The sequence below is a fragment of the Chiloscyllium plagiosum genome, unplaced genomic scaffold, assembly GCF_037043375.1.
Source record: "Chiloscyllium plagiosum isolate Xiang-an unplaced genomic scaffold, Cpla_swu_hap1 HiC_scaffold_20, whole genome shotgun sequence".
In the NCBI taxonomy this organism is placed as follows: domain Eukaryota; kingdom Metazoa; phylum Chordata; class Chondrichthyes; order Orectolobiformes; family Hemiscylliidae; genus Chiloscyllium; species Chiloscyllium plagiosum.
The window spans coordinates 6,306,608-6,323,862 of record NW_028270158.1 but is presented as its reverse complement, the minus strand read 5'-3'; the positions used below and the strand labels follow the sequence as shown (position 1 = coordinate 6,323,862).

At 37.6% G+C, this 17,255-nt stretch overlaps 1 protein-coding gene across 2 annotated transcripts in view; it reads right to left on the bottom strand.

The window, feature by feature from the left end:
- Positions 1-17,255, bottom strand: part of snx29 (sorting nexin 29) — a 502,976-nt gene that overhangs the window by 145,049 nt on the left and 340,672 nt on the right. The window contains exons 17-18 of one of the 2 annotated variants that reach the window (XM_087997616.1): positions 15,742-15,797; positions 9,500-9,581 (exon numbers count right to left, since the gene is read on the bottom strand). In XM_087997616.1, the coding sequence (XP_087853742.1) occupies positions 9,500-9,581; positions 15,742-15,797 (138 nt within the window). The remainder of the gene's footprint in view (positions 1-9,499; positions 9,582-15,741; positions 15,798-17,255) is intronic. The other variant, XM_087997617.1, reaches the window with a different exon arrangement.

Sequence of the window (17,255 nt, the reverse complement as noted above, 5' to 3'; positions counted from 1 at the left end):
CAGCCTTTCTCTTGGACAGATTTAAAACAACAATTAACTTATCTGAATCTGTGCTGTGAACTTCGCCCAACAGTTCCTCCAAGATTAGTTGTGAATTTCACTATTTGTTAATTTTCCCACATGCACTCCGATGTCCAGCGATACACGAATTCAAACAGCAAAGGCGGTAACTGTGCAGGTTCGTTCTCTCTCTCTCTCTCTCCTGCACTGTCCTCACCATGTGCTTCCTTTGTCTGCTCTTCTCCCTTTTAAACTGCTGTTGTTTTGACTTTTTTTTTCCAAAGTTCCAAAACAATGCAACAGCATATAAAACAGTAATTGCTGCTCCTGGAATTCTAGGAAATCACCTGCAACACCTAAAATACCTCAAAAAAAAGGAGCAGCTCTTACAGCGAGAAAATTTTCCCGTCCTCCATCTTGGATTACCATATGTGTTTAATATTTTAATGGCATTTCATTATAGCAGAGTACCTTTGATCATGGATGGTGGCACAGGATTTAAAGGGATGAAGCTGTGTAAGACAGGAGATGCTGGAGCTAATTCATTCTACATGTAACATCTTTTCTTGACACCATTCCGAAAGTAATTTTACTAGATTGCTTTCCCATCAATGCAATTCTCATCACAGTGTTTCCAACATTGGTAAAACTTCACATCATTCCCTCAAAACAAGGGGCTTCAAACTCAAGTATTCTCGGCACACAACTGACTGACTCACCAACAGGCAATTCTCGCTCATTCATTTCCAATTCTGTATTGCTTTGATTTCTAGTCCAAAGACACAAACTATTTCAGATCACCTGAAGAATAAAAACAATCTTATGCCTTTTCTTCCATGATTTTTTTTTTATTTACCTCACAGTCCCATCATCTTCCTCTCATATTCCAAATTCTAAAATCAAAATCACCCTGTTACCTGCCTGCCCCTTTATTTTCCTCTTGCTATAAGCTCTGACCTCTTCTGCTACCTATCGATTCTAACTACACCTCTGGATAATTTCCTTACAGCTCTCCCTCACCCTTTAAAATTAATCTTGTCTATGAGATCTACATCCTTCTCTATTGATCCCTTACGCTTCAATTCTTGTTCTTGTTACAGGATACAATATAAGTAGAGGGTTTATCTAATATCCTCTGCTGTGAAATCCTTTTACAAACTTTTGGACTTTCAGACTCAACTGTACCAGCACCCTGAGACAGCCTCCCATCCTCCTTCCTCCATGATCATGAAACATCTAAAACTTCTCTGCTTCTCTCTTTCATTAATTTCCACATCCACTATCTCCATCTACATAAGTTTACTAGATCCAAACTCATCAAATTTTAAAATTCTCCATGATCCTCCAGAGCCTTTTCCCTCTCAATGACTGCAAGCCCCTGCATTTCAAAGCTCTTCTCAACTGCCATAAGAAGCTTTAGCCCTACCCCGCTTTGCTGAAACTTGTCACCTCTTTCTCCATCTTAATGACCCTTTGATCTTTTACTTATAAATTCTGTGTCCAATATATCGTCCCTCACTAGCACTGAAAAAGGAGCAGCGCTCCGAAACCTTGTGTCTTCAAACAAATCTCTTGGGCTATAACCCAGTATTGTGTGATTTTTGACCTATGCCCTCTAGCTTTGTCCATCCTTTCTGTTTTGGAATTCTGTACCTTTTTCACATTTGGAAAGGTGGGATGAATTTTGGAGTTTGGATTTCAACAAAGTGGAATGTGGGTTTTGGTTACTTTGGAGAAGGGTAGTCAAAGAGTTCTTCCACTACATAGTGACTAATCCAACACTGCTCAGAAAGCATGTGGCTGAGGCCTTTGTGATACACAAAGGAAAATTGATAGCACTTTAGAAATTAACAACAAATGGGCAAACATTGAAAGCCATTAGTTTGTTCTCAGTTCAGAATCATTAAAGATTGATTTTAGATTAGAAAACACAGAGCATGAAGATTTTTAGGGCAGTTCAGAGGAGAATTGACTGGTATCAGAAGTAATCACAATTTCTTTTCTTATAGGACTATAAGACAGTTCAGGAAAAACACAGTCAGCTCACTAGAAAAGCTTAGTTCATGCAACTTCTAAACCAGGTTGGTTTGGTTAGAAATCTGAAGGTTTTTAGCACTGAGAAAGCAACGCCCTCAGAGTTGCAGAAAAGTCCACATTGGCAGTTTTAGAAAAAGCTCATCAAATCATCTCCACAATCCACAGCGAAGAAAATGCCAGGAGTTAATCAAATAGAATCCGCAGAAGTAACAGAGTCATAGAGCACGTAAACAGGATCTTCAGTCCAACTTGTCCGCGCCAACCAGATATCAATTCAGTCTGTTTCACCAGCATTTGGCCCATATCCCTCTATACCCTTCCTATTTACATACCCATCCAGATGCCTTTTAAATGTTGTAGTTGTACCAGCCTCCAGCACCTCCTCTGGCAGCTCATTCTATACACAGACCAACCTCTGCATGCAAAAATTGTCCCTTGGGTGAATTTTAGATCTTTCTTCTCTCACCTTAAACCTATGCTCTCTTGCTTTGGACTCCCCCACCCTGGGAAAAAAGACCTTGGCTATCCATTTCCCTCATGATTCTATAAACCTCGGTAAGGTCACACCTCAGCCTCCAACACTCCAGGGAAAATAGCCCCCATCCTGTTCAGCTTCTCCAGACAGCTGCCACCCTCCAATCTTGGCAACATCCTTGTAAATCTTTTCTGAACCCTTTCAAGTTTAACAACATAGCTTTGGCAAATTAACTAAAAGTGACCTCACTAATGTCCTGTACAGCTGCAACATGATCTCCCAACTCCTATACTCAATCCACTGACCAATAAAGGCAAGTTGCAAGATGTAGTGCAATTTTTCTGGACTTGAATTTCTGTGAATTGATGGTAAAGGGAAATAGTTTGAAAAAGTTGCTTTGCTATGTGTTTGAAGATTTGTGAAGTGTCTTTATATCTAAATAGATTGTTTCTATCTTTTGTGAAATAAACGTCTATTGTTAAAGAAACTCAGCAACCTCATCTGACTATGTTGCAGTGACTGATCAACTTGTTCACAACAAATATGATAAAAATATGATCTATCACACTGATTTCATTCTGCGGTCTTACTTATCCAACAGTACCATAAGCTGGGCTCATAACGGAGAAATAAAAGATAATGAAAATTCTAGTTTATTGCTATTGAAACATTATATATCAAATTGGTGTGCTCCTGCTTCCTATATCAAACAACGGGAAATACCTTGGGCACAGTTAAATGTTTTATTTAATAGATTGCAATCCCACCTACCCCCAAACACTCTCACCCCTATGGAATGCTTCAGCAAGATGCATCATTATTGACTGAAGTAGCATCTGTAAGTCCATATTCAGATGAAAAAATGTCTTGAACAGTCACTAGTGTAGACAGTTGCACTGCCATGAAGTGATAGTTGGACTCTGAAGAAAGAAGGTGACAGGAAGATAACATCTTTTGAAATGTGGGTGTGGTGGACAATACTCAGTATCAGCTGGATATATAGGAAGATTGAGAGCAGAAGTTCAGAAATCAAAAAATCTTCCTGACTATAGTTGGAGAAAGAGAGATAGAAAATACGGCCATTAGAAATGAAGACCCAACGCCCTTCACCTGACAATAATTCAAAGAGAAATTGAGGGCAAAAGCAGCAGAGGCAGAAGAAAGAGCAGATCGCTAGATAACATTGAGACATGGACTATGGGGATCTTGAGGAAAGCCAGAAACAGATTAAGAAGATACTAATGGCCCCACAAAAGCTATGATGAAAACAAGCAAACAAACATGAACTGCTCACAGTACTCTTATTAAATACTTTTCTGCACAATTTCTTGGTATGTCTTTTACTCATTTCTATAGCCTTACTTTTAAAACATGTCAGCTTAAATCAGTGATGTGGTTTTTTTCTATATTCTGAGACAACAGGAATTGAACTGAATATACTATACATTCTCCAGTGAATATCATATCACAACATATCTTAATTGTTCAATTTTGGCTGTCCCAAGTAAAAACAGCAAAAGAAACCCCAAAAAGCTAAGAACCAGTTCACTGACGATTTGGTCTGCAAGTGGAAACTGTTCTTCGGTCACTTACAAAAGAATGAATGTTTTGAAAAATGCTTAGCTGAAGTAAAAACTCACCTCCACAAAAGAAACAGTATAATGGGAAAAAAAAATCAATATCACAAATTTCAGAGGTGCCACATAGCACAATCCATATGATTGTATCTTAAATTCAGTTATGCTTGAGGTTTTGCACAAATGCTGATAATTTTTAGACAACCGAGGCAGAATACACCAAAAGTTGAACCTCTCCACACACAGAAAGCAACTAATTACTCACACAATAACAATTAGTGGCCACATAAGTTACTTTAATTTTGAGCAGCCCTGTCCAAATAACTAAGCTCTTTGAATTTTGCTCAGAATCATCTAAGCATAGCACTTTATAAAGTCAGATCTGCACCTTCAAACAGTAGTTAATATATACAAGGAAAAGAAACTTGGACTGTAACCCTACCGCAGAGATGTTAACTGAAGACCACAGACTTCCAACACTAATCTGCAATCACTGAATCCAAATTTAGTACAACACATTTCCTCAGAAGCTAGATTCTGAAAAAACAAATATGTTGTCTTTTCCAATCACTAAAGTGAGTTTCTTTCAGCAGATGCTGCTTACATATGGTTGCCGCACGTTCTAGTCAACACTTAAAATGGTTCATAACGTTGTTGCACTTTTTTTCTTTGTGTATGACTTTAAGAACAGAAGATGTCATCACAGTTATAATGTCAATTCCCCTATGTCCAATGTTCTGCTGATGACCAAGTGTAACTCCAAGATGTTGCCTGTAAATGTGAGTACGGACAAGATGTTATTATAAGCTCCACAGTTTGGTCAAGGTTATTGTAGTTAACAGCCAGGTAAAGTTTGAGGTGTCTTTTGTACATCAGGTGCCTATTCCGACCATGTACAGTCCATATTTTATTGAGGATTGTCAACATGCTCCAGGGGCAAATTGATAATTAAGAAGTTAGGTCAGAAACAACATGTTTATGTGGGAAGGTGTTTTTGACCCAAGCTGTCATCCAGGTTTCATCATTGTTATAGTGTTGCAGATGTTCAATTCACGTCCAGAGGGTGTTTCATTGAGTTTTGTTGCATTGGAAAGTGGCTATGAGAGACGTAACCGTGTAAATTAGTTTGGATGGAGGTGAAGAGACAGAAATAGAGAGTATACATGAGTCATGTAGTGAAATATTGTGTTGTTTGAAAGAAAAAGTAGGTTTGGGACAATTATCTTTATTCAAAGTACTCTTGCATAAGAAATCACAGACCTCAAATAAATAATTTTTCTCACAGCATGGTGTATTTTTGTTGATTTATTGTGTTCCAACTCATGACAGCATATTACCCTCGGTCAACAGTTTATGCCACAAAGTTCTGCAAAACAGAATCATTTGCTAATCAAGGATAAATCATCAAAAATGAAGTCAAAGTGCACATCAGAAACCCGATGTTTCATACATTTAGCTAAATGATGAAAGGGTGTAATCATAATCCAAATACAATGGCAAAGCTTGTTTGAAGGGGATTTTCATGGCAAACTGTAAATAGTTACTCTCTAAAACTGACCATGACTTCAGGATCTAGCACAAATTAGTGCAAGAATTCTTAAGTTGGATTCTGCTACTCACTGCTCCTCCAGGCTGCACTCCAGACACCATGCTTCCTCACTCCATATGGCAAAAACTTAATCTTTCTTCTTGCACAACTATGTTGGAAAACTCATTAAATATCACAGATTGTTTAATGAGCATTCTTAATGGCATTCTTAGTGACAACCACTGTTAAAAAATGTATCGGATATGAAAAATAATATTGTATTTTTGGATTATCATTAAAGATCCCATTAAGATTAAGTAGTTCGCTTTTTTTTAAACTAAGCTATTTTCAAAAACAATTATTAAAGATTTTTAACATTTCAGCTTCTACGGTCATCCTATTGTATGGCCTACTTTTCTTTTTATTTTGCTATTTGCAAAATGCTTAACACATGATTTGAATAGCTGTCTGAGTGAATTCGTTAAGGCTACTTGGAAAGCTTAATGACAACAAAACTTCTCCAGATAGTAAGTTTCCATTAAAGAGTACTGTAATTCACTGTATGTTGGGTGCAGGTCAGATTCTCACCAAGGAGATTGCTGTTTTCTCAACAAGACTTTGTTCAAAGTCAGCAGCAAGAAAGCTCCTTGGATGCTGCCTGAACTGCTGTGCTCTTCCAGCACCACTGATCCAGAATCTGGTTTCCAGCATCTGCAGTCATTGTTTTTACCTTTACTTTGCTGTTGACTGCAAATCCTAGGGGACTATAACAATTGTAAACAAATACTGAGCATAACTAAAGTGTTGATATAAGTACCCTTTCAAATCCTTTTCAAATAGATATTGCAAAGATGACACAGGACTTGACTCATTGGCCAATGTCATGTGTCACATCAATTGCTTAGTTGTTGCTTAGACTATACTTGAATTAGGTAGCAAGATCACATGAATCCTGAATAACACTTAACTGTGAAAGTAGACAACATACCAAGCATTACAAATATTCACAACAAAGGAAAATTTGGAAGGGTAAAACTGTAAAATTAGTGATTCTGATAAGATTTAATACTGAGGGCTTTGAGATATTTTAAAAACTAAATAAAAGCATTCAACCATGTTTTTTCCAAAGGGGATGTCACAGAGGTTCACCAGAATAATTCATAGAATGGTGAGACTGTCACATGAGGGGAGGTTGAGGAAACTTTATTTGTTGGTCTGCATCCTTCAGAGTTTAGTAGAATAAAACATGATACAACATTATTAAAGAGCAGATGTAGAAAGAATGTTTCTCTTGGTTAGAGAGTGTAGAACCAGGGGACACAGCCTCAGAATAATGGAGAAGACCATTTGGGACTGAGAGGAGAGGATAAAGAACCTTTGGTATTCTCTGCCTCATGAGGTCATAGAGGCTCCGCTTTTGAGACTAGTCAAGGTAGAGATTGATAGATTTCTAGATAAAAATGACATGAAGAAATTTGGGAAGAGTGTGGAAAAATGACTTTGAGATGGATGAGCAGCCATGATCTAGAATAATTCTAGGTCTACTCCTATATTCCTATTGCACCAATTCAAGAATTCACTCGATGAGACAGCCTCTTTATTCATAAAAAAATGTGGATGTAACCCATCTTAAACAAAGTTAACCTTCATGTAAGACTACAGTTGGGCTTGCCCATTGGCGTATTATGAAAGAACATTGCATGTTTTGCTAAGCTGTCAACTTATCAGCTGATTTTGAATTTTCTTCTCATGAGTTTTTTTTGTCTATTAACATTGCTGATCAGAAAATTGCATCAACACATCTGCAAGGCTTCATTGATGTGATCTGCAAAGCGTGGACCCAAGAATTTCCAAACTTTGTGAGAAAAAGTGCCACTATTATGTCAAGTTTACCACTATTTTTGCAATTACTTCCATTATTGATGGGTTTTGCTAAAATCCCACTTCTGAGATACTCAGGGAATAAAGTTTTCTGTTGATATTGATCAGTGTCCCTTGATGAATTTTTCATTCTCTCATCTGAAGAAGCAGAGTATATGAACAGGTAGAGAGTCAAAGCTTCGGTTGTGACCGCAGTCTTATGAATCAAAATCCATGGTACAGTCACTCGGTTACGTCAATAAAATATTTGTCAGATCTGGAGTCACATATAACAATCCATGTGGACAACCAACAATACTGTAAACACCAAAATCTCTATTCTATGAAAAAGCAAACATGCACACAAAAAAAATCTATTTTAAAAGATGCCCAATGGGATTGTGTGCACCCTGTCAGAACACAGAAGGTGTCTCCCCTCAAGAAAGATGAGAATCAGTAATTAATGATTAAGAACTGCTAACAGACATATAACTTTTAAAAAAGGAACTGGACAAGATAAAGTGTGGTGCTGGAAAAAGCGCAGCAGGTCAGGCAGCATCTGAGGAGCAAGAGAATCGAGGTTTTGGGCAGGACTTCCATTCAGATGAAGGATCCTGCCTGAAATGTTGATTCTCCTGCTCGTCAGATGCTGCCTGACCTACTGTGCTTTTTCCAGCGCCACACTCTATCTACTCTGACTCTCCAGCATCTGCAGTCCTCACTATCTCCTAAAAAAGTAACTAAAATGACAAAACCAAATCTAAAAGTAAAATTAGCATAAATACCTATTTATAGAGATAGAATTGTCTGAAGATATATGTGCATTTATTGATCATTCAGTCCAATTATGTGAACTGGCTACCAACAAATTTCAGTTTTCTGTATACCACAGGTGAGACCACGTGAGAATATTAGCCAATTATATTTGCAACAGACCAGTTCAGTGCTGTTCACCCAAGAAACAGTCTTATGTGTACACTTTCTGCTAGTCTGAAGTGAGATAAGAAATCACCTACTGTCCTAGTTATTGTAGCGGACAGTGAGGATTGTTGGCTCATTAAAATATTATCAATGAGGATTTATCCTAAGTTCACATTTTAACAAAAATATATAATTCACTCACAAACATCCAGGGAACAACAATGCTGAAAAGCAGCAAACAGATTAGATAAATGTTAGAGGAATAATTTGATAAAAGTATTGAGAAATTAGATTCATACACATAGGTCCAATAGCCAGCACCATCAATGTTAAGATGGGCTGAATAGCATGTTTCTGTATCAAAGTTTATATAATTTTATAATTTCCAGCACCAACATTTTGGACAAAGCCCAGAAAGTGTCACTCATGTCTCTGAGCTCTAAATTACTGAACAACTTCACAGTGGTGAAATTGCTTCGCAGAAACTGAAGATATGGCAGGTGAACATGAGTCAAGGTCTAAAAAATGCTATGAGCAAAATTATATAGATAACAGCAAAACCTTCACTCAGCACCAAAGCACAACAGTTTAAAATGTTCCAATGTGTTTACAATTAAGAGCTATGGAAAAGAAACAGAATTGTTTCTATAAAATTGGAGACATTAGCTAGAAAAAGATAAACAAACTCCAGATGTCACATTGTTTCCTGTATTCCTGAAGCTAGAATGGCAAGTGGACAGCAGCAAATCAAGGGTGGTGGAGGAGATGTCAATATCAATAAATACTTGCTATCTTTTTCCTGATTGCAGAAAGTCCTTTCAAAAAAGCTTTCCCACCAGAACATATGCAAAGGAAATTACATATGGTCTGTGGAGCAGAAACCGAATGAAACAAACTGTTTATCTTACAGCCATTAAAATGCATGCAACTATTTCTGCTAATTCAGACAATTTTTTTTAAGGTGGGTGGTCTGTGGGATTAGAAGACGGGCAGTGTGTTAATGTGGCATTATGAAAGTCAGGTGCATTTTGCAGATTTTATCAGTTTGACCAACACGCAGTAAAGATACAACGTTTTATTGCATGAAACTTTGACTCATACCTGGTAAACATGAAATGCATTAGCAGCTCGTCCACGTAGAAATACCGTTGGAATCCAAACATTTATCAATGCACAGTGAGCCCTAACACAAACAAAGTGATCCACAGTAAATTTCAAAGGAAAGTGCAAAGTTTACAAAACAAAATTAGAGACAAAATAATCAAGGGATGTAATTTCATTTAGAGCAATTGAAGTGAGCCTCTAAATAATATGTCCAGGATATGTAACATGACAGCTGGCAAGCTGGATCAGCCTCAATAAAGCTTTTCTCACTTCATTTCTAAACTAATCTGCTTACGAAATTTCTAACTTACCATTTTCAGCAAGTAATACAAATGCTGCACATTGCACAGTTGACAATAAAACATTCTGTGAAAATGCAAAAAGGTCAGAGGCCTAAAGAGTGCTAATACTGCTAAAGCATAAGGAATCCACATCACTTGAATTTAAAGATTTGTAAGGAATCAATGAATGAATACAAACATCAGGAGATCTTACAGTTCACAAAGGTGGGACTATTTTAATAGTTCACACATTCATTTGAAACAAAATAAGTGCGCTTGTAGTAGAAATTGCTGTTTGTTTCTCATAACATTTCATTTAAAGCAGCTTGCAGGCATGACATATTCATGATTTCTGAAGAGAAACACTGCCTGATGACATGCCAACTATGCAATTTTTTGGTTGTCTTAAGTGCATCCATTGTTTCCAAATATGTTCAGCACAGTACTCATTGCAAGGAGGATTTCTGCGATTGACAGAAAACCTAACCCTGCTGAGAAAGATAGCCGAGGTAGATGAAGTCAGCATTGTAATCAAATTCCAGAATGTGATGGGTTGTCCTTCTGTCACAGCAGGAATGGAAATGGATTTGAAAAGCAGCTACATCCTTTAGTATGGATATTAACCATCATACTGAATAATAGACATCTTCCCACTGTTAATGGAAAACAGCTCTGTGATAATGCTTCAGTTAACATTCATTTAATTCAGCTAAAGCTTAAGTATTATATAAATAAAAATTGTTGTACAGCTTTACAGTTGTAAACTCAAACACATTGTTGTAATATTTTCAACCACAGCTCATTATGGTTTTGTCAAAATGGTTTCAATTCCAGGCAATGTGTAATTGCTGCTTCGAGGAATGAAGCATTCTGCTAAGTGACTTTGTTAGTCTGCGCAGGGTACGACCCAACAAGATTCATCCTTTTTCCCCACAGGGTCTCAAGGATGCTACATACTGACCACTTCCTGATGGACTAGTGGTCAAAGGTGTTTTCCTTTGCAAATTTCTCCACGTAGGACAGGTGGTACATAATGGTCCAACTACTTGGAACGTTCCACAGCACTGAGGCCAGTCCCAACCATTGCAACACCAGGGACTGCTTGTTGCCCATCCATGGTTACTCTTGAAAAGGTGGTGGTGAGCTGCATTCATGCAGTCCTTGGGGTGGTTGGTACACACACAGAAGTGGCAGAATGCGAACTCCAGGAATTTGACCCAGGGTAAGGGAAAAAATGGCAATGCATTTCCAAATCCATTTGGGTCTGTGGCCTGGAGGGAAATTTGTAGGCGATGGTGTTCCATGTATCTGCTACCGTTGATGGTATACAATTATTATTCCAGAGCTGGGAGGATTGCTTGGCTACAGTTAGCACTTAGCATCCCAGTAAAACCATGTTTTACCTCATTAAATAGTTATATTTTGGGGGAATTATAGCAGCCGTATCGCAGCCTAAAAAGGAAGCAAGCTGCTGTCAGTTCACTGATATTTAAAGATTGCCATTCAGCAGAGACTTCTATGGAGGTGTAGATAATCAATGACGGCAACTGACTAGATGTTCACTTTTAACAGACATGTAGGACCAGAAGTTGCTGTTGTTCCACAGGGTAGAAAATGCTGAGAGTTATGTCATCATTACAAGTGCAAAATCCCGAGCTGCAGTGACAATCCAGGTACCAGCAGTCTTGCAATATTTTGCCTTTTCTCTCCACTCCAATCAATGGTTCGAAGAGCAATCAAAGTAGCACGAAAGTAAAATTGAAGGAATTTTCCCTCAAATTTAAAAGAATTTGAAACAATGCAATAAGTAAGAAACAATGAGCACTGAAGCAGCTAGATATTCTGAGAAGTGGATATATTGCATGTGTATTGGAATATGAACATTGAGATAATGCATTAATGTTAATGCAACTCCATAAATAGTGCTGCAATGCAACCCAATACAATGTGATGAATACAACCCAATTGAATTGCAGTAACCTATTAGGATGAAAAATGATGTGGTGCGATTGAACTGGAGACAAAACTAAATATAATGAGAAAAGCAATGTAATTGGATGAAATGAATACAATTCAATATGCTGAAAAATTATGCAATGTACTTGAGCTAGCGTCTACTATCGTGAGAAGTGATGCAGTGCAGTGATTTTGCAAGAACGCTAAATTGTAAGGGAAATACATTGGACCAAAGGACCAATAAAATGAAAATTAGTGAAAATTGCACACACTAATATAACTCAATACAATATAATCAAGCTCTTGTAATGAAATTTCATGAGTCACAAGCCACCGAAGCAATTGCAATGCAAATGAAGAGATATATGACAAGTGCCATGAATAAAGATTTTCAATATGAAAGGATGCGAATACAAGATGCAAAATGGACTTCTGACAGGATTTGAAGTGCTGAGCTGAATCAGAAAGAGCTGCAACTGAGAATCAATACAATGGGGTTCAAATCAAAGCTTTATAACAGATGAGATACAAAGAGAGCTGGAATGCAAATGGAACACACACTCACGTGATCATTACAGACAGACTAATGAGTTTGGCCAGTAACAAGAACTGATAACAAATTAGAATAATACAACATTTTATAAGGTGGCAAATGTGCATTTGTTGCAAACTAATTTTTTATAGACAATCCAATTGGGGGGGGAGAGAAAAGATTTTGCAGGTTAAGTACTACTGTTTAATTAGTCAAAAGTATTCTGCTACTGGATTTGTGAATTAATGTATTACTTCTCAAAGATACAAAAGTCTTTTGAATATTAATAATAGAATTTAACTTCTGCTAAGAAAAAGAATGCTATCAAAACCAAGATACTTGCTGCCGAGGAAGTGAAAATTCAATTTTATTTTTAACATGCTATGCGAAGAAGTTAGAAATAGTAATGTAGGCTAAAAGATTATGATTTATGCTTAGGTGTGTTGCTGTCTACTGTAAACTGCTATAGCCCGCATGAATTTGAGCTCAGAGATGAAAAATAGATTAAGGAATAAGATTCAGACAAGCAGTCAATCAAATAATAAAAGCAGTGGCAAATCGAAACACCTATTTGTGCAAATGGAAATACAAAATGAATAGTACAAAATGCATAAGTGTTAAAGATAGGAAATTACCAACAACAATAAGTAAATGCAGAGAATAGAGATCAACAAACTGGAGGTTTGGCCAAGATTATCTTCCACCAAAATGAATTCAATCAAAATGTGACAAACACTACAGCTGATCAAGAGATTTCCAGCAGATTTCAAAATTAAAATATGAAACCTTGAGTTATTTAATTTGACAAGCTAGTAAATTGGCAGCAATTACCTAAAATAACTGAAGTCCAGAAGGCAAAAACAATACTAAGCTTGAGTAATTGATCACCAATGTGAAAATCAAAATTAAACACATTACATAACACAATGTCACTTTCGTACTCATAAGAAATTATAGTGTCACTGATACAGATCATAAAATATCACTTAGAATGCTATTTATTATCATATGATGCACATTTGCCAGATCTGGATTATACCATTAATTTAAAAAATTATTGAGGAATAAGTAGCAACAGTATCCATCCTGCCATGCTTGAAATAAGGTCTTCATTCCCCTGTGAAATAAAGATGCACCAAAACACCACTTGCATCATTTTCTGCATCATACACAAATTAAGTAATAGTACATTTATGAACTATGGTTTTATGGGTAGATATTAGAGGGTTTGGTGTCAGTGTGCTGAGTCAGACAATATTGCCAAATTACAAAATGCTCACATAAATGCACATCCAAAATCAGTTTGTACTGTAACAAGAATACCGATTCACACTATTCAAAGGAACAGTACAACGTTATCAGGTTGCCATAAATCTCTTTAAAATGGTTATGCAGGGATGTAAATGGCAAAACAAAACTCTGGAAACCCAGTGATTATTTCTGGACCTCCTCTTGGCTGCATCAGGTGCATTATTTCATAAACAAAAATAGGAATTTCTGGAGATCTCAGTAGGTCAGGCAGCATCTGTGGAGAGGAAACAGAGTTAAAGTTTCGGGTCCAGCGACCTTTCTTCAGAGCGGACCCAAAACATTAACTCTGCTCTCTCTCCATAGATACCGCCAGACATGCTTAGTTTCTCCAGCAATTCCAGTATTTTGTTTCGGATTTCAGGCATCCGCAGTCCTTTTTTTGGTTAGCATTATTTAATAATATTATTTAATAAAAGCAAGATGCTAAAGATATTGGATGCATTCCTATGGCGTTCTTGGGGGCTATTTGGCAGGGGACATAAAATTGGGCACTGTTACGGCAACCTGCAACTAACACCTACTCACTACCTAATAATTTAACTTGCAGCTGGGGAGGGGCAGTGAAGCCCAATTAAGGCTCTTAAATAGCCAAGTATGGGAATGGATTGGCCTAGTGGTATTATCACTAGATTATTTCATTCAGAAACACAGCTAATCTTCTGGAGACCCAGGTTCAAACCCCACTATGGCAGATGGTGGAGTCTGAATTCAATAAAGACTCTGGAATTAAGAGTCGAATGATGACCATGAAACCATTGTAAATTGTCAGAAAAAACCCAAATGGTTCACTAATGTCCTTTAGGGAAGTACATCTTATATCTTTACATTGTCTGGCCTATATGCGACTCCAAACCCAAAGCAATGTGGTTGACTCTTAACTGCTGTCTGGGCAATAAATGCTATACTAGCCTGAGGAGACTGCAGACTTGCTGTAAAGTCCAGCTCTGCAGCATCCTTTTTTAGGGAGTTCCTGCTTTTTCAGCATTGGCCATCGCTCCCAGTGGCACCTCTAGATCAAGAGAGTGCCTGGTCATTTAAAAGCCCAGCTCTTCACAGATGGGTTGGAGGTCCTGATGAAGTAGTATAGCTGCAGGAAGACTTAGTCATGCATGCTTACCCTTGACTTTTCAGACTGGGGTTGAGGTTGAAGAGTAGGGGGAGTGAGACAAAACCACCAGCTCCACATAAAATGTTAGCATTAATGTCATACCTTTTGGTCTTTCTGGTCCACAGAACCTAACACAATCAAATCAGTAGGGTGCAACTAAGTCTGTAATGATATCTTTAAGAACAAAAGGTAAATCTTTGATCCACTTCTTGCGTCTCCAAACTGTCAGTTCCAATTTCACATCTTATTGTATCACAGTAAGGACTGCCCCAGCTCCATGTTTCCCTGACTTATTTGACTCATCACAAATCACACTATTGTTCTTCCTCAAAATAACTTCCTTTCTCAGACTACCACTACTTTCATCTTACGACTAAAACTTTGCTGTCCTAGCAAACTACTGTTCTTCAGAAATCCGGAGTGATCAGTTTATTGATTTGAAACCTTTCTCATTCTAAATAGTGGCAGATCTTTGACACAGTGAAGCCCAAAATGTCAGTGGGATACATTTTGGTTTACAGACCTGAGACTTTGGGGTGGCACAGTGGTTAGCATTGCTGTCTCACAGCACCAGAAACCCAGGTTCAATTCCAGCCTCAGGTGACTGTGTAGAGTTTCCACATTCTCTGCATGGCTGCATGGATTTCCTCCAGGTGCTCTGGTTTCCTCCCACAGTCCAAATATATGCAGATTAGGTGAACTGGCCATGCTAAATTGCCTATAGTGGGATGTGTAGTTTAGGTGCATTAGTCAGGGGAAATGCAGAGTAATAGGGTAGGGGAATGGATCTACGTGGATTACTCTTCAGAATGTCAGTGTGATGTGTTGGGCCAAATGGCCTGTTTCCACACTGTACGGATACTATGCTTTTATGAAATTATCTGTTAATAAAAGATAATCCATCAATCAACATGTGATCTTTCTTCGCCACAGGAACACTCAAATAGATCCTGAAACAAAGCTAGTATTGATGGCTGAGGTGACAAAATACAATTCAAGTATTTCAATAAGAAAGAGTTATAAGAATTATGGCAAGCAAAAGGCAACTTACATTTCAAAATCTGATAAACTTTGATCCTCAGAGGTTTGACTTAAATCACCAGGAACCTATTAAAGGAAAGAAAATGATCTTCAACTTGAGCAATTTGATACTTCACAAATTGAAAGTGGTATAATCTATAGATTATAATGTTTGCACTCTAATGCAAGAAGATAGATAACAGTCCTGAACATAATTAACTTTTAAACAGTGTAAATGGCAAATGGCAATATATAGAAACAAAATTTTAAGTGCAGAATAGCAAATATGAACTTTGCTAGGAAGATTCTTTATCTGTCACCGAACACCAAAGGAAGCTTTCGCAGCAACATTTAGTTGCAGCCCCAATTATGCTTGTCAAAGAATATCAGAGTTTCATTCAGGAAATCTTGGGTTCTAATCACTGTCTGAGTAGATGATGAAAAATTTGAAACAGAATCCCTAACAGAGCACTTAAAATTAATAAATGGAGCTATATTGCACAAAATATTTGTCACAGATATACCAAAATGGCAAAAACAAAAGCGTCCAAGCCTTGACCCAACTATATAAGGCCAAATACAGCGGATACTGGAAATCTGAAACAGAGAACACTGGAGAAACTCAGCAGGTCTATCATCATCTGCGGAGAGGGAGAAAAAATTAACATTTTAAGTCCAGTATGGCTCTTTTTCTGGACCCATTTATGTTATTTAGTAGCACCTGGATTGCAGTGGTCAAGGGAGCAGCTCACTATCAACTACTCAAGGGCAACTAAGGACACGCAATAAATGATGGTCCAGCCAGTGAAGACCTCGTCCATCAAATGAATAAAAGAGCATAAAAATAGGTGCAGGGTGCACTCAGTAACTCATCGCCATAAAAGTCTCTGAACTAAACTAATGAAACTATCAGAACTAAACTATCAGAACTAAACTATCAGTAGGTCCCACATAGATTACATTCTTTCCCTAGAGGAAGACACTTCATTTATCCTGCAGGGAATGCCCTGCTTAATGTGAAGTTTTACAAGCTTACAAGCAATAAACTAAACACCATTGATCCTGCTAGAGTCATAATATCATCAGGACCTTGGCTTGAGGGTTTATCGAGATACAAATGTAATATTGTGTAGAGTATAATAGTCAACCATCTTAGCCAGGTATAGAACATAGCTTCCACAGCAAGTGTGGTTAGCGTAGAAGGTGACAGTTATGAAGGAAGGTTAAAAATGAAAGCAATAAATAGATGTGACCAACAGGGCATTTGGCCCATAATGTGAAAATAGCTTAATATCTGTGTAGATGAAAATTTTGATGTGTGGCAGAGACAAACAGCTTTAGATTTGATTGTTAGGACTCTATGCCAAGCAATACAAAATAGTGGTCATTTAAGAGAACTTAAGAAGGGAGGATTCATAAAATGGGCAAGGGAATCTCAATGTGCAATTCATACGCATTCAATATAATACCAATTGTATTTCACCTGCTCATTAACATGATTGCTGTGCAGAGTTGTATCGTTGTATGCTAGCATTGCTTAAAGCT